Source organism: Thalassophryne amazonica, chromosome 12 (genome assembly GCF_902500255.1).
Source record: "Thalassophryne amazonica chromosome 12, fThaAma1.1, whole genome shotgun sequence".
Taxonomy (NCBI): Eukaryota; Metazoa; Chordata; class Actinopteri; order Batrachoidiformes; family Batrachoididae; genus Thalassophryne; species Thalassophryne amazonica.
Window position 1 is genome coordinate 47,181,367 of NC_047114.1, and position 20,794 is coordinate 47,202,160.

Below are 20,794 nucleotides of genomic sequence, written 5' to 3' on the forward strand. Positions count from 1 at the left end.
AAGTAGGCTTTAAAGGTTTTCTATGTCAACAACATTTTATTGAGTCTTAACGTAAATAAATATGAAATTGGTCACTGGATCCTTAAACTCTGGACCTAAATAAATTCTACATGGTGGCTCCTTGATCTCTGAATATAAATAAAAATAAACAATCTGTAGTTTTTGTCAAAAACATTTCCTTTAAGACATTATTGGCATGAATGTCTTTCCATACCTCTGAGCTGGGCTCTTGCAGTTGTGCTGCACGTCAGCATCAGTTTAATTCATAAAGAATGCAGGACGTCTCATTCTGGGAAGAAAAGAAAGGTTTTAGTCGATTGTAGTTTATTTTGTGTATTACAGCGTTTGGAAAGAGGTGTCATTTTATTTAAAGCGGCGATTCATTTTGAAGTTATTAATTCCCACCGGACTCTGTCTCGGCAGAGAGCCGTGCTGCATTTGGAGCTGTGCCAATGGAACGGAGGGCGATTCTCATTTCTTGACTGCAACAAGACGAGATCCCACTTAGCGACTTTAATCTGTACAAAAGTTACTCACAGTCACAACTGACGTATTTTAATGGCTTTGAGAGGAGTTAAGAAGCGGACTTGCTGCTTCTGAAGAGTTATTACTATTATTGCTGTTGTTGTTGCTATTATTATTATTAATATATAAATAAAAATAAATTAAAAAATCTTACAATTTTTAATACATTTGACTCTTTTACGACAACAATTAATTATTATACAGAAAACAAATGCACACAAACGTGCTGAAATGCCAACAGCTAATGCTAACTTTAACATTGAAAACGCCATAGACATGCTAACGCGTTAGCATCTGTCTCGTTTTTAAACTACATCTATCAACTGTTTCAGAAGACCATAACAGGTTGGTTTAACATAAAAAGGGTATATATTACTCACAGGCATATGCTCTTTAGGGTTTTAGCGGGGAAAAATTAAGATAAAGTCCAACGACCCAGCGGATCGAACCATTGCGTCATGCTTTAAAGTGCAATCTCTCTGCAGAAGCGGTTGATTACAGACATGCTGCAGGGTCTGCAATCACCATAGAGAAATTATCATTTTCCCGATAAAGACCCTCAAAAACAATGGCCGCTCTCCAGAACCGATAAGGGAATCGTTAAGCAAAAAGACTGTTGATAACGGTGGATCGAATCATTTCTTAACAATACCCAACCCGAGATGCGAGATGTGGTCCGTGGTGCGAGACCAAAACAAACAAATAAGAAGAAGACCAAAGCAAACATGGCGGACTTGGTGAAGTTTGATGACACGGAGATGTGAAGAAATTCGACAAAGAGACAGGAAGACAATGAAGGGTTGGCTAAACAGGTGTAATATGGTCCTTCTGCTTCGTGTCAGAAGTCTGGCACCAGTATTTTGAACTAATTGAAGACCCCTAATGCTGGATTGTGGTAAACCAGAAAATAGAACATTGCAAAGTCCAATCTGGAAGAGATAAATGCATGTATCAGAGTCTCAGCATCAGCCATAGACAGGATGGGATGAATCTTTGCTATATTTTGCAGATGGAAGAAAGCAGTCCTCGTAATGTCTCTAATGTGGAGGTCAAAGGACAATGTAGGATCAAAAATCACCCCAAGGTTCCGCACCTTGTCCGTATGATATATAACAAACAAACCTAAGCTAAGCGCCAGCTGGTCAAATTGATGCCGATGTCTTGCTGGACCAAGAACCATCATTTCAGCCTTATCAGAGTTTAAAAGTAAGAAATTGCTAGGAACTCAGCTTCTCACTGATGCAAGGGAATCTTCTAAGGATTACCAGCAGTTATCGGCATGTACAATTGAGTATCCTCAGCATAACAGTGAAAGGCAATCCCAGAACACCGCAGTATATGCCCAAAGGGTGCTTAATACGAATCCCTGTGGAACCCCAAATTTCATGTCACTAAGGTTAGATATAGTATCATTATACAAAACACAGTGAGAATGACTGGACAGGTGTGATCTCAACCATGCAAGGGCACTTCCAGAAATCCCGAAATGATTCTCCAACCTATCAAGTAAAATCTGATGATCCATGGTATCAAACGCAGCACTAAGATCTTACAGCACCAATATTGTTTTTTTGTGGAAGTGTTACAGCACTGTATAGTACAGCGTTTTCAGACGATTTGAGTGTTTAGACTCATATGTCTTGAAACGGTGCTATGTTTCCTTGGTAGGAAGAAATGTGAGATTTTGGCCTTGTGCACATGTGTAACATTGCGCTAACTGGTGACATAATCAAAACAAGTTTAAATGGTCACGGCTGGAGGAAAAGGGTGAGCTTTGAGATTATTTCTCGGACTACGTGAGGAAGCTGAATGCATCTGGTGTCAGACTCCATGACCACGCTAAAATGGTGAAACACAAACTTACCCAAAAGCCTGTGCAATCAATGCAACACCTTCCAGGGATGTTTCTTGCTCCAAAGAAGGCTGTCAACGGTCAGTTCTTTGTAAAAAAAAAAAAAAAAAAAAAAAAAAAAAAATTGATTTTTGAAAAATAATTATTTCCTGGATTTCTTGTGTTCATAAAGTGGTCATTTCCCTGTTGATACTGGGTTTTTGCTAAAAGACCGATCATTTGATTTCCATCTGATAGTGCTACACAAGCCGGTCACCCACTGATGTAATGCAATCTGATTTTTCTGTGACCAACCTGGAAATGGCTATGAACTACTTAAAATGACAATGAAACCATTAAATTCCGAGTGTTGATTTGTGTCCCCAAGTTGTTCAGGTGTCATATTGGTTCAGCAACAGCTTAGTTTTTTCTGAGCCGTTTCATTCTCACTGATACATGATAAAACAATACTGGCATGCAGTTATGAAATGGATTATTTTACCTCATGATATAAAATCTAGAACCCCATTGTTTTGAATCTACACAGCTATGAATGGCAAATTATTCTATTATTGAATGTTAGTTCAAATAAGTTTAATTGAATATTGTTCAATCCATTTACCATGCGTTGCTGTGCATTTTCAAATTTTGCATAATTGTCCTCATTCTCATTCTTCGGCCTCATGAATTTGCATTCATTCATGAGATTCATGTGCGTTGGAAATGAGTACAATTTTTTCCTGCTATCACTACCCTCACTCTGTGTAAAAATGTAAAATACAAAAAATTTTTAATCAAACATAGACTTTTTATTCTGTTCATCCTTAAAATTATGCTCAAAATGCACCATTTGGTGCCTCGTTTTCAAAAACATTTCCCAGGAGAGGCGCCACCGGATCTCTGTTTGTGGGAGCCAACATCCCCCACCGCTCCCACACGTGCACGTGTTTGCGCTTGCAGTCTGACAGTTGCAGATTTTTTGACCTCACCCTACTTATATGTCTGAAACTAATCAAGGCAATTGCTTGGCTCAGTCAGATGTCTCTTTTCTCTTGACTCCTGAGCACAGATGAATGTGCTAATCACATTTTTGGAGAGTAGGGAGAGATGAAAAACTGTGTGGCAAGTTGACCCTGAAGACTACAATTTGGAACCAATGTTTTGAATAGTTAAACCAGTTCTGAAGGCAAGAGCATTTTGTATTTTTGAAGGGAAACTGTTTTAATATTTGTAAATTTTGTGTTTTATGTTGTTTACATTTTTGTGTTTACTTTTTAAGATAAGGATTATTTTTGCATCACCCCCCAAAATAAAAGACATTCTTCTTTGCTTTCCTTTTAAAAACAAATTGACCACTAAAAACTTGGAACTTTTTGCCTGTGGTCCTGAATGGAAAAATAAAAACAAGCTGTCCAGTTTTTTACACAATATCTTAAGATAAAATATTAACTGTTGTATTACATTGCACTATGAACTGCATCAGTGATAGTCTGTCAAAATCATGAAAGGTTTGGGTCATTCCATGTCAATTCAAAGAATATTTGAGGGGCCTCACACACTTTGTCTCAGATTTTCTTTAAATTTTAATCAAATATTCCCAGACTATTCAGAACAACAAATCTGAGGTTTGAGGCCTGTAGGCCAAGTAGTTTCAGAGATATGGCCAATTTAGTGTGCATGCTTTTGTTCTAATAAAATTCGACCACAAAATGTTTTTTTTTTTTCAGATTTCAGAGGTTTCTCCCACAATAACTGTTTACCACAGATATGCCAAATTTACATATTTTGTAGCCAGTATAGCTGGCATTAAGGAGCCAAGAAATGGAGAGGCTTCTTTGAGTGTAATGGTATGCTTCACGGTAATTGCACAGTCAGGTGTACCACTAGTGTTTCACTTTTGGCAAAAATGAAATTCAGTATAATGCTTAATAGTTTGTTTCACAATGATAACAACATCCCAAGGGATCTTCGTGCAGAATTTCATGAGCAGGAATTATGAAATCAAAGGATTTATGTTTAGAACATAGTGTTTTCTCAAATGAATTGACAAATTTGGATTCTGGTTACAAACCTATTATTTTACTCAAATGACTGCTGCTTGGCTCCAAGTGAAGATATTTTGACTCTGTAACTTGTGCCATGACCAGAGAAATACTGGGAATGTCACTGATTGGTGTAGTTCTTTAAAAGGTTCGAGAGGATAAATATCAGCTTTATTTCAACCCCTGGCAAAAATTATGGAATCACCGGCCTTGGAGGATGTTCATTCAGTTGTTTAATTTTGTAGAAAAAAAGCAGATCATAGACATGACACAAAAATAAATTCATTTCAAATGGCAACTTTCTGGCTTTAAGAAACACTATAAGAAATCAGGAAAAAAAATTGTGGCAGTCAGTAACGGTTACTTTTTTAGACCAAGCAGAGGGAAAAAAATATGGAATCACTCAATTCTGAGGAGTAAATTATGGAATCACCCTGTAAATTTTCATCCGCAAAACTAACACCTGCATCAAATCAGATCTGCTCGTTAGTCTGCATCTAAAAAGGAGTGATCACACCTTGGAGAGCTGTTGCACCAAGTGGACTGACATGAATCATGGCTCCAACACGAGAGATGTCAATTGAAACATAGGAGAGGATTATCAAACTCTTAAAAGAGGGTAAATCATCACGCAATGTTGCAAAAGATGTTGGTTGTTCACAGTCAGCTGTGTCTAAACTCTGGACCAAATACAAACATGGGAAGGTTGTTAAAGGCAAACATACTGGTAGACCAGGGAAGACATCAAAGCGTCAAGACAGAAAACTTAAAGCAATATGTCTCAAAAATCGAAAATGCACAACAAAACAAATGAGGAACGAATGGGAGGAAACTGGAGTCAACGTCTGTGACCGAACTGTAAGAAACCGCCTAAAGGAAATGGGATTTACATACAGAAAAGCTAAACGAAAGCCATCATTAACACCTAAACAGAAAAAAACAAGGTTACAATGGGCTAAGGAAAAGCAATCGTGGACTGTGGATGACTGGATGAAAGTCATATTCAGTGATGAATCTCGAATCTGCATTGGGCAAGGTGATGATGCTGGAACTTTTGTTTGGTGCCGTTCCAATGAGATTTATAAAGATGACTGCCTGAAGAAAACATGTAAATTTCCACAGTCATTGATGATATGGGGCTGAATGTCAGGTAAAGGCACTGGGGAGATGGCTGTCATTACATCATCAATAAATGCACAAGTTTACGTTGATATTTTGAACACTTTTCTTATCCCATCAATTGAAAGGATGTTTGGGGATGATGAAATCATTTTTCAAGATGATAATGCATCTTGCCATAGAGCAGGGGTGGCCACGTTCGGTCCTCGAGAGCCACATTCCTGACACTCTTAGTTGTCTCCCTGCTCCAACACGCCTGAAGGCTCATTAAAAGTCTGCTAACAAGTCTTTCATTGGTTTCAGGTGTGTTGGAGCAGGGAGACAACTAAGAGTGTCAGGAATGTGGCTCTTGAGGACCGAACTTGGCCACCCCTGCCATAGAGCAAAAACTGCAAAAACATTCCTTGCAAAAAGACACATAGGGTCAATGTCATGGCCTGCAAATAGTCCGGATCTTAATCCAGTTGAAAATCTTTGGTGGAAGTTGAAGAAAATGGTCCGTGACAAGGCTCCAACCTGCAAAGCTTATCTGGCAACAGCAATCAGAGAAAGTTGAAGCCAGATTGATGAAGAGTACTGTTTGTCACTCATTAAGTCCATGCCTCAGAGACTGCAAGCTGTTATAAAAGCCAGAGGTGGTGCAACAAAATACTAATGATGTGTTGGAGTGTTCTTTTGTTTTTCATGATTCCATAATTTTTTCCTCAGAATTGACCGATTTCATATTTTTTTCCTTCTGCTTGGTCTAAAAAAGTAACTGACTGCCACAATTTCTTTCCCCTGATTTCTTATAGTGTTTCTTAAAGCCAGAAAGTTGCCATTTGAAATGACTTTAGTTTTGTGTCATGTCTGTGATCTGCTTATTTTCTACAAAATTAAACAACTGAATGAACATCCTCCGAGGCCGGTGAGTCCATAATTTTTGCCAGGGGTTGTATATAATGAGCAAATTTCACATGAAACGAGGTAACATGCAGAAAATTGCATTTTTTACCATATATTCACCATTTTTGAGGTTTTTTTAATGCATTTCCAAACTGTGAAAAGCAGTGCACAGATAAAGGTATGCCCAAGGGTCCTTAGCAGTAGCTTCTAATGTCCCTAATGGTAACATTGCATTATTAAAATGGTAACACCTGATTGTGCACTTACCGTTCAGTGTCTCAAACACGGATGCTTGTAATAGTCAATTTAATATTTTCCATAGTTTGAGCATACATAAACTTCATAGTTTAGTGTCAATATCTGTTGTTTGTCTATAGTCCAAGTCTGGGTGTCCATGACAACTGCCACAGAAAATTTCAGGCCTCTAAGTCCATTATTTGCTGAGATATTCTACCTTGAACATGGCTCCAGAAATGACGGCCATAATTTTTGCCTAAAAAACGGCAGACCCCATGCACACTAAATTGGCCATATCTCAGAAACCAGTTTGGCCTACAGGCCTCAAACTTCAGATTTGTTGTTCTGAATAGTCTGGGAATATTTGATTAAAATTTGAAGAAAATCTGAGACAAAGTGCGTGAGGCCCTCGTTGAATTGACATGGAATGACCCAATGACAACCCTGTTTTTTCATTCTTGTGTAGAGGAGAGGTCGTCTTCCTCTGTGCACGTCTGTAATCTTCACTTTCGTACTGCATGCTGCTGTGACAGCTTGTTTGCTGACAGTAATGTCTGGAGATGAGAACTTAAATTCAACTTTCAGTGTAGAAGAACAGCAACACTTTTTTTTTTTTTTTTTTTAATTGAGCAAATTCTCCTAAAACTGGAGACTGATACAAGTCAGTCTTTGTAGTGTTATTTTGTTGCATTTCACATTTTTTTGTTTTTCACAGCTCATTCTTTGTAATGGGTTTGCGCAGCATCACTAGTTTAATTTCAACAGTTAAATTTCACTGTACAAAGGATGTTCATTCACAACTATGAGTTCTACTTGTCAAGCAAAATTGCTGTTTCTGTCTGCCCGTCCAGCAAAACCGTCCGTGTTCTACAATCAAGAACCATAAATCTCTCAAAATTTAAAATTTTTGTACATTAACACTGGGAGATCAAACTCTTCCTTCAAAAAACAAAACACAAAACAAAACATGCATTTCTGACATTTTTAGGGTTTCATGTAGGAAATGTGACATACCAGAAGCCCTGAAATGCTCACATCGCCTGCTGGATGGCTACAAAAGTTGCTTGACTGTGCAGCATCTCTCGACTGTTTATTCAATTTAGAAGTTAACTAGTGGTGAAAATAAGATGGCCTGAGAGCCAACAGTCAACACTGTAAAAAAGAATAGTTGAGAATACTTCAGATTTGCAGGCAACAGTCTGCACTAAGACTTTTATGTTTAGCCGATGATGAACTATATACTATAATATATAGTTCATCATCGTCACAACATAAAAGTCTTAGTGTAGACTGTTGCCGGCAAATTTGAAGTATTCTCAACTATTCTTTTTTTTTTTTTTACAGTGAACTTACAGTTGTGTTCCTTGGCCTTATGAGCAATTTACTTGTTTTAACATGTATACATAAGTGTAACTCGTTTTTTAAAATGATTTTGCAGTGTAGTTAAACATTTTTCATGTTATTAAAAATATGGTCACTGTGATTCTTATGTAACTGTTATTCCCTATTTCTTTTCTCAGTTCAAAGAGGGTGTTATTGTTGCAGTGGACTCGAGGGCCACAGCGGGCTCATATATCGCCTCCCAAACAGTGAAGAAGGTGATTGAGATCAATCCATACCTATTGGGCACCATGGCCGGCGGAGCTGCTGACTGTAGCTTCTGGGAGCGCCTGCTGGCTCGTCAGTGCCGTATCTATGAGCTCAGGAACAAGGAGCGCATCTCAGTGGCAGCAGCCTCCAAGCTGCTTGCTAACATGGTGTACCAGTACAAGGGCATGGGACTCAGCATGGGAACCATGGTGTGTGGCTGGGACAAGCGAGGCCCAGGTAAATACTTCCGTATGTAACATACCGATCTGGCCTGTGGCAGTATTTCTGTGACACTGAAGTAGGATGTAAAGAAATAATGCTAGTTGACAACAGTGTTGCATTGAAGTAATGAGCCATCATAGTCACTTGTAGCATATAATTCCACTATTGGGATGCTATGTTTAATTTTTAAAATAGTCATGGATAAAGTGTTTATATCATTGTTTGTGTGAAAGCAGCAATTCCTTGTAATACAACATAACGTGTATGAGTAGTCAAAGAGCTAAGAAAAAACATTATAAACTGCAGGAGCATTCATTGTAACATGCAGCGATTCCCGTGGGTCAACAACAGTATGTAAATGTACTGAATTTTTCTTAATCTTTCAGCTGCTCCCATTATGGGTCGCCACAGCAAATCTCTATCTTACCCTTTCCTCTCCATCTTCTGTCACACCACCACCTGGACAATTCCATGTGACTCGCATTACGTTTTTAGCCCACTTTCCACGGTTTGTCTCTTAATATCTGGTACACTTGGATGTTGTAAGAATCCAACTTGCATGCAAGAACCCATTCCTACAAGGTATTGAATGATATCACCAAAAGCTGAAAATACTCAACTAGGATTTTTAATTGTATTGAATTAACATGTGACTCACGAAAGTGAAAAACCTTACTTTAACACATATTAAATAAAAAAATATTAAAATATTAAATAAAAAAATAAAAAATTAGATTTTTTTCTAAACATAAGCAGGGCGTTACATAATTTGTGTGACTCAAGTTACTGTGACTCACGTTACGTTTTCCAGTGTAATGTGAATACTCACTACATTGGTTATTTTATTTATACAAAAGTTTTGTATGTAATGGTCTGTAATGAGTGTGAGTAGTTTGGCCAGTCACACAAGCTGATGACATATTCTCAACCAAAAATACTTATCAGTTCATACATTATCCCTTTTCCTTAAATTCAATACACTTGAGCTTTAATGCCTATGGATTAGTTTTTTTTCACAATTTGGAATTCACAGATGTGGAAATGTACTGTAGGATTTAATAATATAAAACATTTTCCTTGCAAAATGGTAATTGTAATATTTCAGGAAGCCCCACGCCAGATGAATACAATCCCAGCTTGGGGAGCTGCGCAGCTGTTAAATGCCATCAAACCCAAAATGCCTTCAATTATTTACAGCAAAGGGTTGGCTCAACTACAGTTGTTTCCTGCAACTACAACCTATATTTTGTCCAAAAAAATATGCACAATCAATACAGTCTCAGTTAGAAAAAATTACACCATTTTCCCACTTGGCAGGAATTGCCCACCTGCATATCCTCCCTCACGACAAAAATCTATTCTGTCTTTTCTAGTGATCAGCCGATACAGAGGATTTCAATAGCTGATACCGATATTTCAGCAGCAGGCTGGCCCTTGGACACCCAGGCAGACAACCAGTCCATTCCCACATAGGGATGGGTATCGAGAACCGGTTCCTTTCGGGTATCGTTAAGAAATGATTCGATCCACCGACATCAATGACCTTTTTGCTTAACGATTCCCTTATCGGTCCTTCAGAGTGGCCGTTGTTTTTGGGGGTGTTTGTCAGGAAAATGGTAATTTCTCTACGTTGAGTACAGACCTGCTGCAGGGTCTGTACTCAATTTTTCGGTAGTGTGGCTTTGCTTTGAACCTTGAACCAGTCGAAGCAGTGATTCGCAGATCAAAGCAGTGCTTTGATCTGCTGCTTCGTTGATTCATTGTTTTATTTCGCTTTATCTTAATTTTTCACGCTAAAACCCTAAAGAGCATATGTCTGCAGGGATGCTTATTCACCGTCTTTGGACGGTTTTCCGTCTTTTTGTAAATTCTTGCCATCTAAAAGAAATGCAGGGCTGTGAAAAATCCGTGGATCCGCGAAATTCCGCGGATTTCATCATGGGGGGAGGTGTTAGTGTTTTACTCCGTAATCATGATTGTCACTGAGTTTTTAAAATGTCTATCGCAGAGTGTTCTTTTTTTTAACGACATCGTGCAAGTTTTATAAGACTACGGCAGTCAGCGTCCGTGGATAAAAATCAGTGTCCTCGGAGGAAAAAAAAGCCTGGCTGTTGTGACAGTTGTCGTAAAGTGAGACTGGTTGTTTGCTGCGGCGACGCTGTGTGTCTCCTGCACGTAGCTTTAGCTAAAGGTAGCATGTGAACATCGCAAACCTTTAGAGCGCTAAAGTTTTTAAAAGAAGACTTGTGCAGCATGTCTGTGTCACGGACCAACGTCGGACAGAGAGAAGATGGCGAGAAAGATTGTTTGAAAAAGTCTGATAAGGACAAGAATCCGTGGAATTGTCGCTGACTTCATGAACACATCTGAAAGATAAAAGAAACGGGAAAAGTGAACTGTGCTCTCAGGAAACACGGTAAGAATTTTTCTCTCTCTGGAAAATAAACATTGTGCTGTTCAGACAGGATTTTAGAAAGATTATGTACCTTTTTTCATTAATCTAGACTTTCTTTCATTGGGAAAAAAGACTGGCTTTGAATGGATTTAGGCTGCATGAATTTACACAAGAGAGTAAATGAGTTTTTATTAATGTAGACTTTTTTCATGGGAAAAAGACACAGTGGCTTTGAGTGGATTTACAGGAATTTACACAAGAATATGTGGCTTTTTACTATAAGGTATGTTAATCATGGTATGTCAATCAATAAATACATTTCTGTTGAAAATAAATTCAGGTTCAGATTCTTAGAGGTGTTTGGGCTCAGACTGAGATGGATAATTTAAACAAATTTAACATTTTATTGTTGTGCATTATTGAATGAATAATAGTAATCGAGTGGCTTCAATATTATGGTATGATATGATATCTCTTTACCTAGTCTGAAAGCAGTTATGAAGTTATTTATAACATGTTGAGAGTTATGATTTTTAAATGCCTAGTCTTTGAGCCCAATCACAAATAAACTAAATAAAGTTTTCATGAAGATTTAGCTATATTTGTAAACTGTTGTTGTTATATTCTGTACATGCTCCTACAGGATGCACAACATGCATTCAAAAGCCACATGTTGTGCCATACTGTATGAGATTACAAGAGAAATTTAACAGCTGTTACAGGTCCAAATTCAGTCCAAAGAATGCACCAGAATGCACCACAGGGCACTTGTATTCTCAAAATTTTCTGGGGGGGGGGGGGGGGGGGGGGGGGCTATAGCATTCGGGGCAACTTTTGCTGTGTTGAATATTATAGATGAATCACAGTGCTGTCTTTTTTTTCTCCTAAGCATCCATGTGTCTGTGAGTAATATTTACCTTTTTTATGTTAAACTGACCTGTTATCGTCTTCTGAAACAGTTGATAGATGTATTTTATAACTTAAAAACGGGACCGATGCTAACGCGTTAGCATGTCTATGGCGTTTTCAATGTTAAAGTTAGCATTAAGCTGTTTGCATCTCAGCATATATTAGTAATAATAGCAACAACAACAATAATAGTAATAATAACTCATAATAACTAATAATGCTACAATACAATTTTAGAGAAAGAGACAAAAAGAACCTGATGAAACAAAACACAACAGAAAATATAAAACCAACTAACAATGAACATAAATAAATAAATATAGAAATAAATAAGTGTTTCCTGTGAACACCTAGTGACTCTTACACTTACTGTGCCTGCAACAGCAAAAAAAAGAGGAAAATTGCATAGCTGTGGGCTTACTTTCATTTGTCCAGTTTGATGGTGTACTTTGAAAACTGAAGGCATGGCAGCTCTCACATTTAGCCTGCTAGGCTTGTATAATGGTATTAACTTTTGATTAGAGCCACTGCAGAAGAACTATTGTTGTTACGATGATTTATGGTATGATTATGGCATATTTTAGTACTTTTGACAACACTCGTTTATGCATACCATTGTGCCATTCAAGTGCATGAACTCATGGAATTGCGTACAGTTTATATGCAGCATGTCAGTGAGATGATACATAAACCGAACTACCAACTTTTGAGTGGCCTATCACAGAAAAAGCTATATTACAGTGTCTGTGAAAAAATCAGATTCACACTAAAATATTTTATTAGTGGGTTGTATTGCCTTTTCATAAGTAATACGCATAAATGTTAATATGTATATGTCGCAGGCATGAACGACGAAGCTCTTCAGCACCTCACCATGTCATTTCCGATTTGTGGATTTGTCAACCATCAGTTTGTGGCTTTTTACGGCTTTTTACGACAGTGTTGTCTGGTTTGTGGCTTTTTCTGCTATGGGTAGATTTATTTGTGCCATTTTTGGTTTGATTTTTTTGTGCCATTTCTGGTTTGTGCCTTTGTCTACCATAGAGCAAGCTTCACGGCGCTATGGGCATGTTAAACTGTTTGTTTTTTTCTGAAGTCAGAAGGAAGAGGATAGGATTTACATGGAAATGTCACAAATGAGCTGGTGTCACATTGTCATAGTCTGAGGCCAATGATAGATGTTATCAAGTTTTAAAGAAATGGTGAATGTAATATCTTGATTGCATTTACTCACAAGGGTTTATTTGTAAACGGGCTTAAGGTAGTAGCTATTGTTTCTCACTAGATGGTGCTGCATACTTTGTTTGAGCTGGCTCCTGTTTGTACTTTGAGCTGTGGTTTTGGAATAACAGGCAGTGTGAGGCCGTACATCACAGAAGGTGTGATTAAAGAGGCCGCCACAATGACACAGTAATGGGAAATCGATGATGCTGGGACTGCGGGCCAGCAAGAGTGCGGTGGGATGATGGACATAGGGGTCTGAGGTCTGGACATTTGGGGTGCATGCATAATGTTTGTAGACCCACAGCGAGATCGATTCAGGCTTTGTCTGGAAGGCAGACAGGTCTGCGGGAACAATGGTGGCCGCTGATCGTCCAAGTAACATGAATGGCTCAAATTAAATCCTGTGCAATCAGTTGGGGGGAAATAATGATCCCCGTCTAAGTTTAATGGCTGCAGGATCTTACATGGGCGTCAAATGGACAAGTGATTGAATGGAGAGGTAAATGTCATGTAAATTAAATCAATTGCGATTTAAGAAGAAGCTCATTAGGTAGATAGAATCGTGTCAAGAGTACTTATTCATGTGATCGACTGTCTTCAGCTGCATGTAAAATAGACTGAAGAAAAGCTTACCATTAAAGCTTTAAATGTTACGGGGTTCCGTTAAAGCTTTAAATGTTACGGGGTTCTCCCCAGACAATGGAATAACTGTGCTACACTGTTAGTCTTATCATAGTGGAGTTATACTGCTGTGCCATGTCACAATATTTTTTTTTATTTGATTCATCACCCTTCGTCAAAGCCCATGGTTCTCGCTAGTATTATAACAGACTAATGGCCCGTTACGCTGCTGCCTGAAAAACTGACGCTGCAATTGGGCCGTTACGTTGTTTTTGAGAGTGTGTAGTGGGAAAAATGATCATTTCTTCATGTTGATTGTGGACTCACTGCTTCTGATTCCACAAATCCACAGATTATTCTTCAACCTCCATCGAAGAAATTTGAAGATGTCAATCGTGACTCACCTTTCTGCTGATTAATCACTAACTGAGACCGCAGCTCAGGGGCCGTCAAAAAAATTACCACGATGAAAGGAAATGCTCACTTAGGGACCGTCAACAAATTACCAAGGTGAAAGGAAATGCTTTGATAAAATTCTCAATAGTGTCACATTTGTGGTTTAAAGTGCCACCAAACTCGCATCACATGTCATTGAACTCCCTCTGGTTGTACAACAGCACTTTGATTGGAAAAAGATACTATTATAGAATTTCAGGGATTTTTACCCGAGGCCAACATATGGCCATCGGATGTTGCAAACACCTGGTGTCCATCCTTCTGTCTGTGCTCAGCATAAATCCAGTCTTATTACTGCCAGAGTCTTCAAATTCACAGGGAACATTCTTGGGACACAGACCTTTGACAGTTTCAAAGATGGCTAACTTTGACATATAAGAGGTATTTTAAGAGTTTAAAACGTCACATTCTGTCTGAATCTGTTCTGCTTTGTTTTTGAGTGGTGGGGGATGACAGGGAATCAGAGTGGAGGTGCACTGTGCCTTCAGTGGCTGGTCTCTTCAAAACCGCTTTGCTTTGTGTATATATGCATCTCTCTCTTATATTATGTAAAAGCTGTAGAGAAATAAACACTTTTAAAACAGAAAACGTCCCTTTTGGAATCTAATAACACCTCTGAACTTATTTTGCGGCCGTTAGCATGGTGACGTCACATGCTGGTAGCTAGCTGCAAAACTGTTTTATTTGTGTGTACATATAACTGCTTTGTCATATATTCTGTAAAAGCTAGCGAGAAATAAACACTTCTAAGGCTGTTTTGGAGCCTAATAACATCTCTGAAGTGATTTATAAGACATTTAGCTGACATTCGCTAACTTCCTATGGAGTTAAAATTGTCTCAATACCTACGCACAGAGGGTGATGTACAAATATTCCTTGACTTGCACAACTACCGCTCTTGTCAAAAGCTCATGTAAACGCACATGCAAAACCTCCTGCAGACACTGTTAAAACGTAAATATTGTTTTTGATTGAATGATTGATAGAGGGGCTTTATTGAACATGTAGAAATTGTACGTAAGACGATAGGATTTTAATTAATTAAACAACTGCAAAGAGCACAATGCTCATACGGCCGAGGGTATTTAAGCATTGCATTATATTTTTAATTGCAGTAAATAAGAATAAAATCTCTAACTTTTTATTTATTGCTTGTCGTGTTCATCCTTAAAATTGTGCGTAAAATCTGCCATTTGGTGCCTCATTTTCAAAAAAGAATTTCCAGGGGAGGCTCCCCCACAACCCCACCTGTGCCTGTAGGGGAATCTGGGGGCCCTCCCCATTGCAGGCACTCACAGTCTGACAGTTTCAGATTTTTTGACCTGACTTACATGTCTAGAATAAGAGAAGAGTCATTTTTATTTTTGTTTGCCAGTGATTTCATTTTATTTATTTTAATTTTTTTGAAGAAGGTCCCTGTTTTTTTTATGAAATATATTTGAAGCTAAGCAATGTTACTTTTGGCTTATTCTAGCTCATTGTGGAAAATCAAATTGCACTAGGACTGCAAGCAGTCATGTTTTCCAAGGGAGAGATAATAATGATAATAATTAGGGACAAATAAGATAAGATAAACTTTATTGATCTCACAGAGGAGAAATTCAAAATGACACAACATAAATTTTTTTTTTTTTCCTTACTGTTTAACATTTTTGGTACTACTGATCCACTGGTGTACTGTTTCTGAAAGGGCTGATGACAGGAAGCCTCTGACCTGTTTGATGCGAGCCACCCTTCTGTTCAACTGTGCCCCTCACCGACTTCTAAAAGCTGTCAGTCCTGCCACCTACACCGGTTGCTGTTTAAAAAGGCCCCTTAACCACCTGTCAGCCGTCTGATGGAGTGAAAAGGAGCCTCTCTTGGCGGCCACTGCAAAAGCGCTTCACCACCCAGAAAACATGCCCTCACTTCTGTTTTAATGTGGGCCTCATGATTTTTTATTTATTTTTTTAGCTCAAGCACTCACCGCCACGTTTTTCTGTGTCACAGTTTGAGGCACGCAGACCGTTAGGCAGCATCACATTGGGCTCCACAAAGACTGCAGGTGTGTCTGGAGTGATCTGGATGGGAGGAAGTGATTTTCAGAAGCACTGTGACTCTTACAGTTTTCAAGTGGAACAGGCAGATCTCAGAATGGCAAATTACCGCCATGCGTAAGCGGGCACTGGATGATTATCATGGCAATCTAACTGTAGGCTGAGGAAGCTGCAATTTGGTAGTTGAAAGCAATGGTAAGCTGCATTTTATTTTTTGAATAGAAAGTGGCTCTCCATCTTCTAATAGACTGCCTGTAGTTGAGTAGAACAGCATGAGTGAGGTTGTGCAACGTGATGGCGTTTTGAAATGTTGTAATGTTGGAGATGAGCAACAGCAGCTTTAAATATGTACGTTTGACAGCATTTTTCTGTGTGAGCGTCTTTTTTTTCACAGGTTTTGCTTTGTGCGACATTTTGAAAAACATGCCATTTCACAGGCTGTCTTTTTGCCATCTGTGGGCAGCCTTCAGGCCAGCTCATACGAATAGTGCTCATCACCCAGTCCCACGTCACTCTAGGATCAGGCTGGTGGAGAACAAAATGTCTCACAGTTGTCCACAAAGCGTGGTGTCATGCAAACTGTCCCTCACGGGACCATCAGAGCATCGTGTGTGTGTGTGTGTGTGTGTGTGTGTGCGTGTGCGCGCGCGCAGTGCACATGGGCTATTGTGTTTGTGTTAGTGTGGGCTAAGCCTACTCTTTTACAGTTCATTAATAATTAAGTCACACTGAGCTTGATTATCTTCCACGGTGGACACCCTCCTACTGCCCTGTACTCTCATTGCACTATACATTGCACATTTACATCATCACAAAGGGAATGGTGTTGAGAAAGAGCACTTTTCCACATGGGGTTGCCAGGTCTGTGTAACAAAACCAGTCAAATCGCTACTCAAAACCAGCCCAACTGCGTTTTCAATTCACAGCATCCATTCAAGATGTTACATTTTTTAAACGCAGTCCAAAAAAGACACTGCACTGAATGAGTGTACGCTGCTGCAACTGTGGATCACTTCCAACAATAAATAAATAAATGAATAAATAAAAATTTCTGTCACGCCTTACAGTCACACAACTTTTAACTTTGTGTTGTGTCTGCAAAATGGCTCTTTTGCGCGCTCTCGATCTGTGTTCCTGGTCAGCTATGCGCTCCTTCTTATGGCTTCACAGGCGTTATTTCTTCCGCGGCTTTAAACACACAGCCACTTTGACACCGTGATCCAACTTTTAACTTTGTGTTCGTCCATTATTAACTGCAGAATCACTCTTTTGCGAGCTGGCATTGTGCCTAAATGCTCATTTTGCACACAAGTCATTGCGTCAGTGCGCACACACAGCGGAGCTCAATCTGATCCATTAACAAGATACTAAATCTATCATAGACATACTTTTGCAGCTAGGAATGAACATGCAACTGTTTTACCAAGCTATAAAAATATTGAAAATAGTAACCTTTAAGTTGATCCAAAATACATTCCTCATGGAGCAGGAAAGAGAGGGGGGAAAAAAAGCGTTCACATGAAATGCTCTTTTGTGATTCCAGAAGCGATTAGAGGTGTTTTCAATGTCCAAGGGTTGACAGAAAATGATTAATCCGCTACAAAATAATTATTTTATATACAGCGTCTGGTGCACAGAGCTGGTGGAATTGTGTGTGTTCAAGAGGGCAGCCGCTCCAAAAATAACCTCTCAGGTCCCACATAGCTGCCAGGCGCTGTGGGATAATGGGCTTTTAGCAGCCTCATAAGCACCACAAACATGCTTCTATAATCCTTGTTAGTCCTCATAGTAACTCCTACCCAAACTGCCCATGTTGTTGTTGCTAAATTTTGAACATCTTGAAATTAGCGCCACGCTCAGAGATGAGCCTTGTTAACTGAAGATAATGCCTCTAAGAGCCTCTCAGAGCCACCATTCTCCCACGATAGCTGAATAAATCTTCTCGTAGAAAAAAAATAAATAAAAAATGCATGGCTCATTATTCATCCTTCATTATTTGGTGAGACCAGGGCTTTAGCAGTAGTAAAATTTGCAATACTTTCGAAGTAACCCTATTCCGTGTTAAAACCGCTGACCTGGCAACACTGCTCCCACGCCACAATAATGGCATTTGAAACGTTGCTGACTCTGTGGCTGTTTTAAAGTTGTTTTGGGGCCTTGACAGCCTCTCATATGCCTAAAATGATAAATTATGCAGTGGTGATTATCAAGTGGTTAAAGCGGTGGGCATGTGAAGCAGAAGATCCTCAGTTTAAATCCCCATCAGAACAGAAACTCCCCCAGGGTCTTCGGGCAGGTTGCTTCTGGTGTGCAGTTGAGCGCCTTGCATGGCAGCACCCTGACATTGGTGTGCGAGTGCCAGAATGTGAATGTGAGGCATCACTGCAAAGCACTTGGAGCATAAAAACATTATATAGATGCAGTCCATTTACCGTGTTTGGCGGCTTTGATCGTGGGCAAAGATTCACGTTCATTAATAAGGTACAAAACCAGACCTGTTTTGAACCAATGTGTTCTTGAATTAATAGCAGGCTGCACGATCCAAGCCCTGTATTTTTCAGAGTATAACTCATGTGTTTGTTTTTTGCTTGCAAGTTTGGGAGGTCCTGAGGCTTGTACTTTGGTGTGACTTACATACCAAAAAAAGGAAGAAATTTTTTTTTTTTTTACAAATTTATTATTAATAATTATAACTATTTACATAGGTGGCCTTACGATAGACTGGTGTCCTGTCCAAGGGATATCCTGCCTCACACCCTGTGAATGCTGGGATAAGCTTCAGCACTCCTGTGACCCGAGATTGGAGTAAGCAGGAATAGAAAATTAATGAATTTACATCGGATTTCCCAATCAAACAAGACAAGAATGAAGGCCAATAATAAGTAAGAAATACACTACAACAATGCACAAAAATCCCAAATTCAAGAACGGATATACACAGAAATGGTGCAACTTATACTCCAGAAAATAAGGTAGTAATAATGGTCATAATTGTTAAATGGAACAGTTAGGTCAGATACTGGATGTCCAAGATTTGTACTTCAGCATATCACGCCTGAGTCCCACGAAACCGCTCCTCAGACCACCTCTGCAATTGAGCCCAGGCTCGCTCAGTTATGCGTAGTGTGCAGTCACACTCATTAAATGATTTGGACTTTGGAGCTCAAACATGTTGGAACACTGTATGCTTAGTGGGAGTACACCCTGAATACGAATACATGTGGAGATGAAATGGAACACATACAGTCATGACTTTGTTTGGCTGTTTAATAATGTGCAAGTATTTAAATGTGCACGCTCTTCTCATCTGTACGTCTACAGGATGTGAGCACTGTGTTAAATTTTGTCCTCTCTCCTGAGGTTTGAGTTGCAGTTACCTGTGCAGCTCAAGTAACGGGTCGATAGTTAATTTTTAGAGTGTTTGCAGGGATCAATAAGGCCTGGAGCAGGGCCCCTGGGCACACAGCGATGCGGCGTGCGCCTTGTCAGCAGGTTCCGTGGCCGGCTTCTTTTTACTTGAAGAGGATGCAGCTGTTCATATCTGCCAGTCGAACTTCACTTTAAGAGGTTGCAGCTGTTCGTATTCTCGCTCTCTGGAGGATGCAGTGTGTGCACATGTGCTTAAAAACATGTTTGTGTGAAAGCGGTGTAGATATACACTTTCTCAGTTTCCCCGACATCGCTCAACACCTGAGTCAGGAGAACGGTTGAAGCGCCTGCAATGTGCAAACTCCCTTTTACACAGTTTTCTCTCTATTCCGTCCGCCTCCCCCAGCTTTTCCTGACAAGCTCTTGCCTTCCTCACCATTTTTCCTTCCGTGCTTTCTCCTTCCTTAGGGTTGTACTATGTGGACTCTGAGGGAAACCGGGTGTGTGGCGACCTGTTTGCAGTCGGCTCGGGCTCCATGTATGCCTACGGCGTGTTGGACAGCGGCTTGAAGCATGAGATGTCTGTGGAGGAGGCCGTCGAGCTGGGTTGCCTCGCCATCTACCAGGCTGCCTGCCGCGATGCTTACAGCGGAGGGCAGGTCAACTTGTACCACGTCTACAGCGAGGGCTGGACCAAGATGGGCCAATTTGACATGCTGACGCTGCATGAACAGTACACCAAGGGAGACAAATCGCACTGAGCAGAGCGGCGACAAAGTGGGGAAACAGTCGTTTGGCTTGGAATTTATTCTGCTGTTAAAAGTTCATGTCCTGAAATGTTAGTAAATTGAGAGGACTCATTTCAAGTCGCACATCTGTCACGACTCAGTTTGACTTGTTGCTAGGGGGGACTCCGATCTGCATACACGTGATTTGGAACATACCCTGAAAAGAAATTAAAATAAAGTAATCCTTCTTTCGACATTGCTGTCTTTGTTATAGTATTATGCACTTAAACGCACAGCTTTTATGACCTTGAAGTAACGGTTTTTTCCTCCTACAGAATCTTCTCTTTATGTAAATGTGTAGTCATGTCTTTCATGTCATTTTGCCTCATTTGGTGTTTACATTTCTGAAGTCTCTTCCTCCAGCTGTTGGGCTTCACAGGTACATCCAAAGCTGTGTTGTCTCTTCCATATATGCTGCATTTTTTAATGGGGAGTAGTGCTATTAAAATAGCACTGTTTAATTGCATGCCACCAGCCTCAGTAATTGTGCTTCCTGAGTTGTAACAGTGTGTTTTCTTCCCCTCATTGATAATGTTCCCATCCTC

General features: G+C 39.6%; 1 protein-coding gene across 1 annotated transcript in view; it reads left to right on the forward strand.

Moving 5' to 3' along the window:
- Nucleotides 1-20,443, forward strand: part of psmb5 (proteasome 20S subunit beta 5) — a 31,071-nt gene extending 10,628 nt beyond the window's left edge. The window contains exons 2-3 of the mRNA XM_034183322.1: nt 8,160-8,466; nt 19,930-20,443. Coding sequence (XP_034039213.1) covers nt 8,160-8,466; nt 19,930-20,222 — 600 coding nt within the window. The 3' untranslated portion in view covers nt 20,223-20,443. The remainder of the gene's footprint in view (nt 1-8,159; nt 8,467-19,929) is intronic.
- Nucleotides 20,444-20,794: the final 351 nt, after the last annotated feature.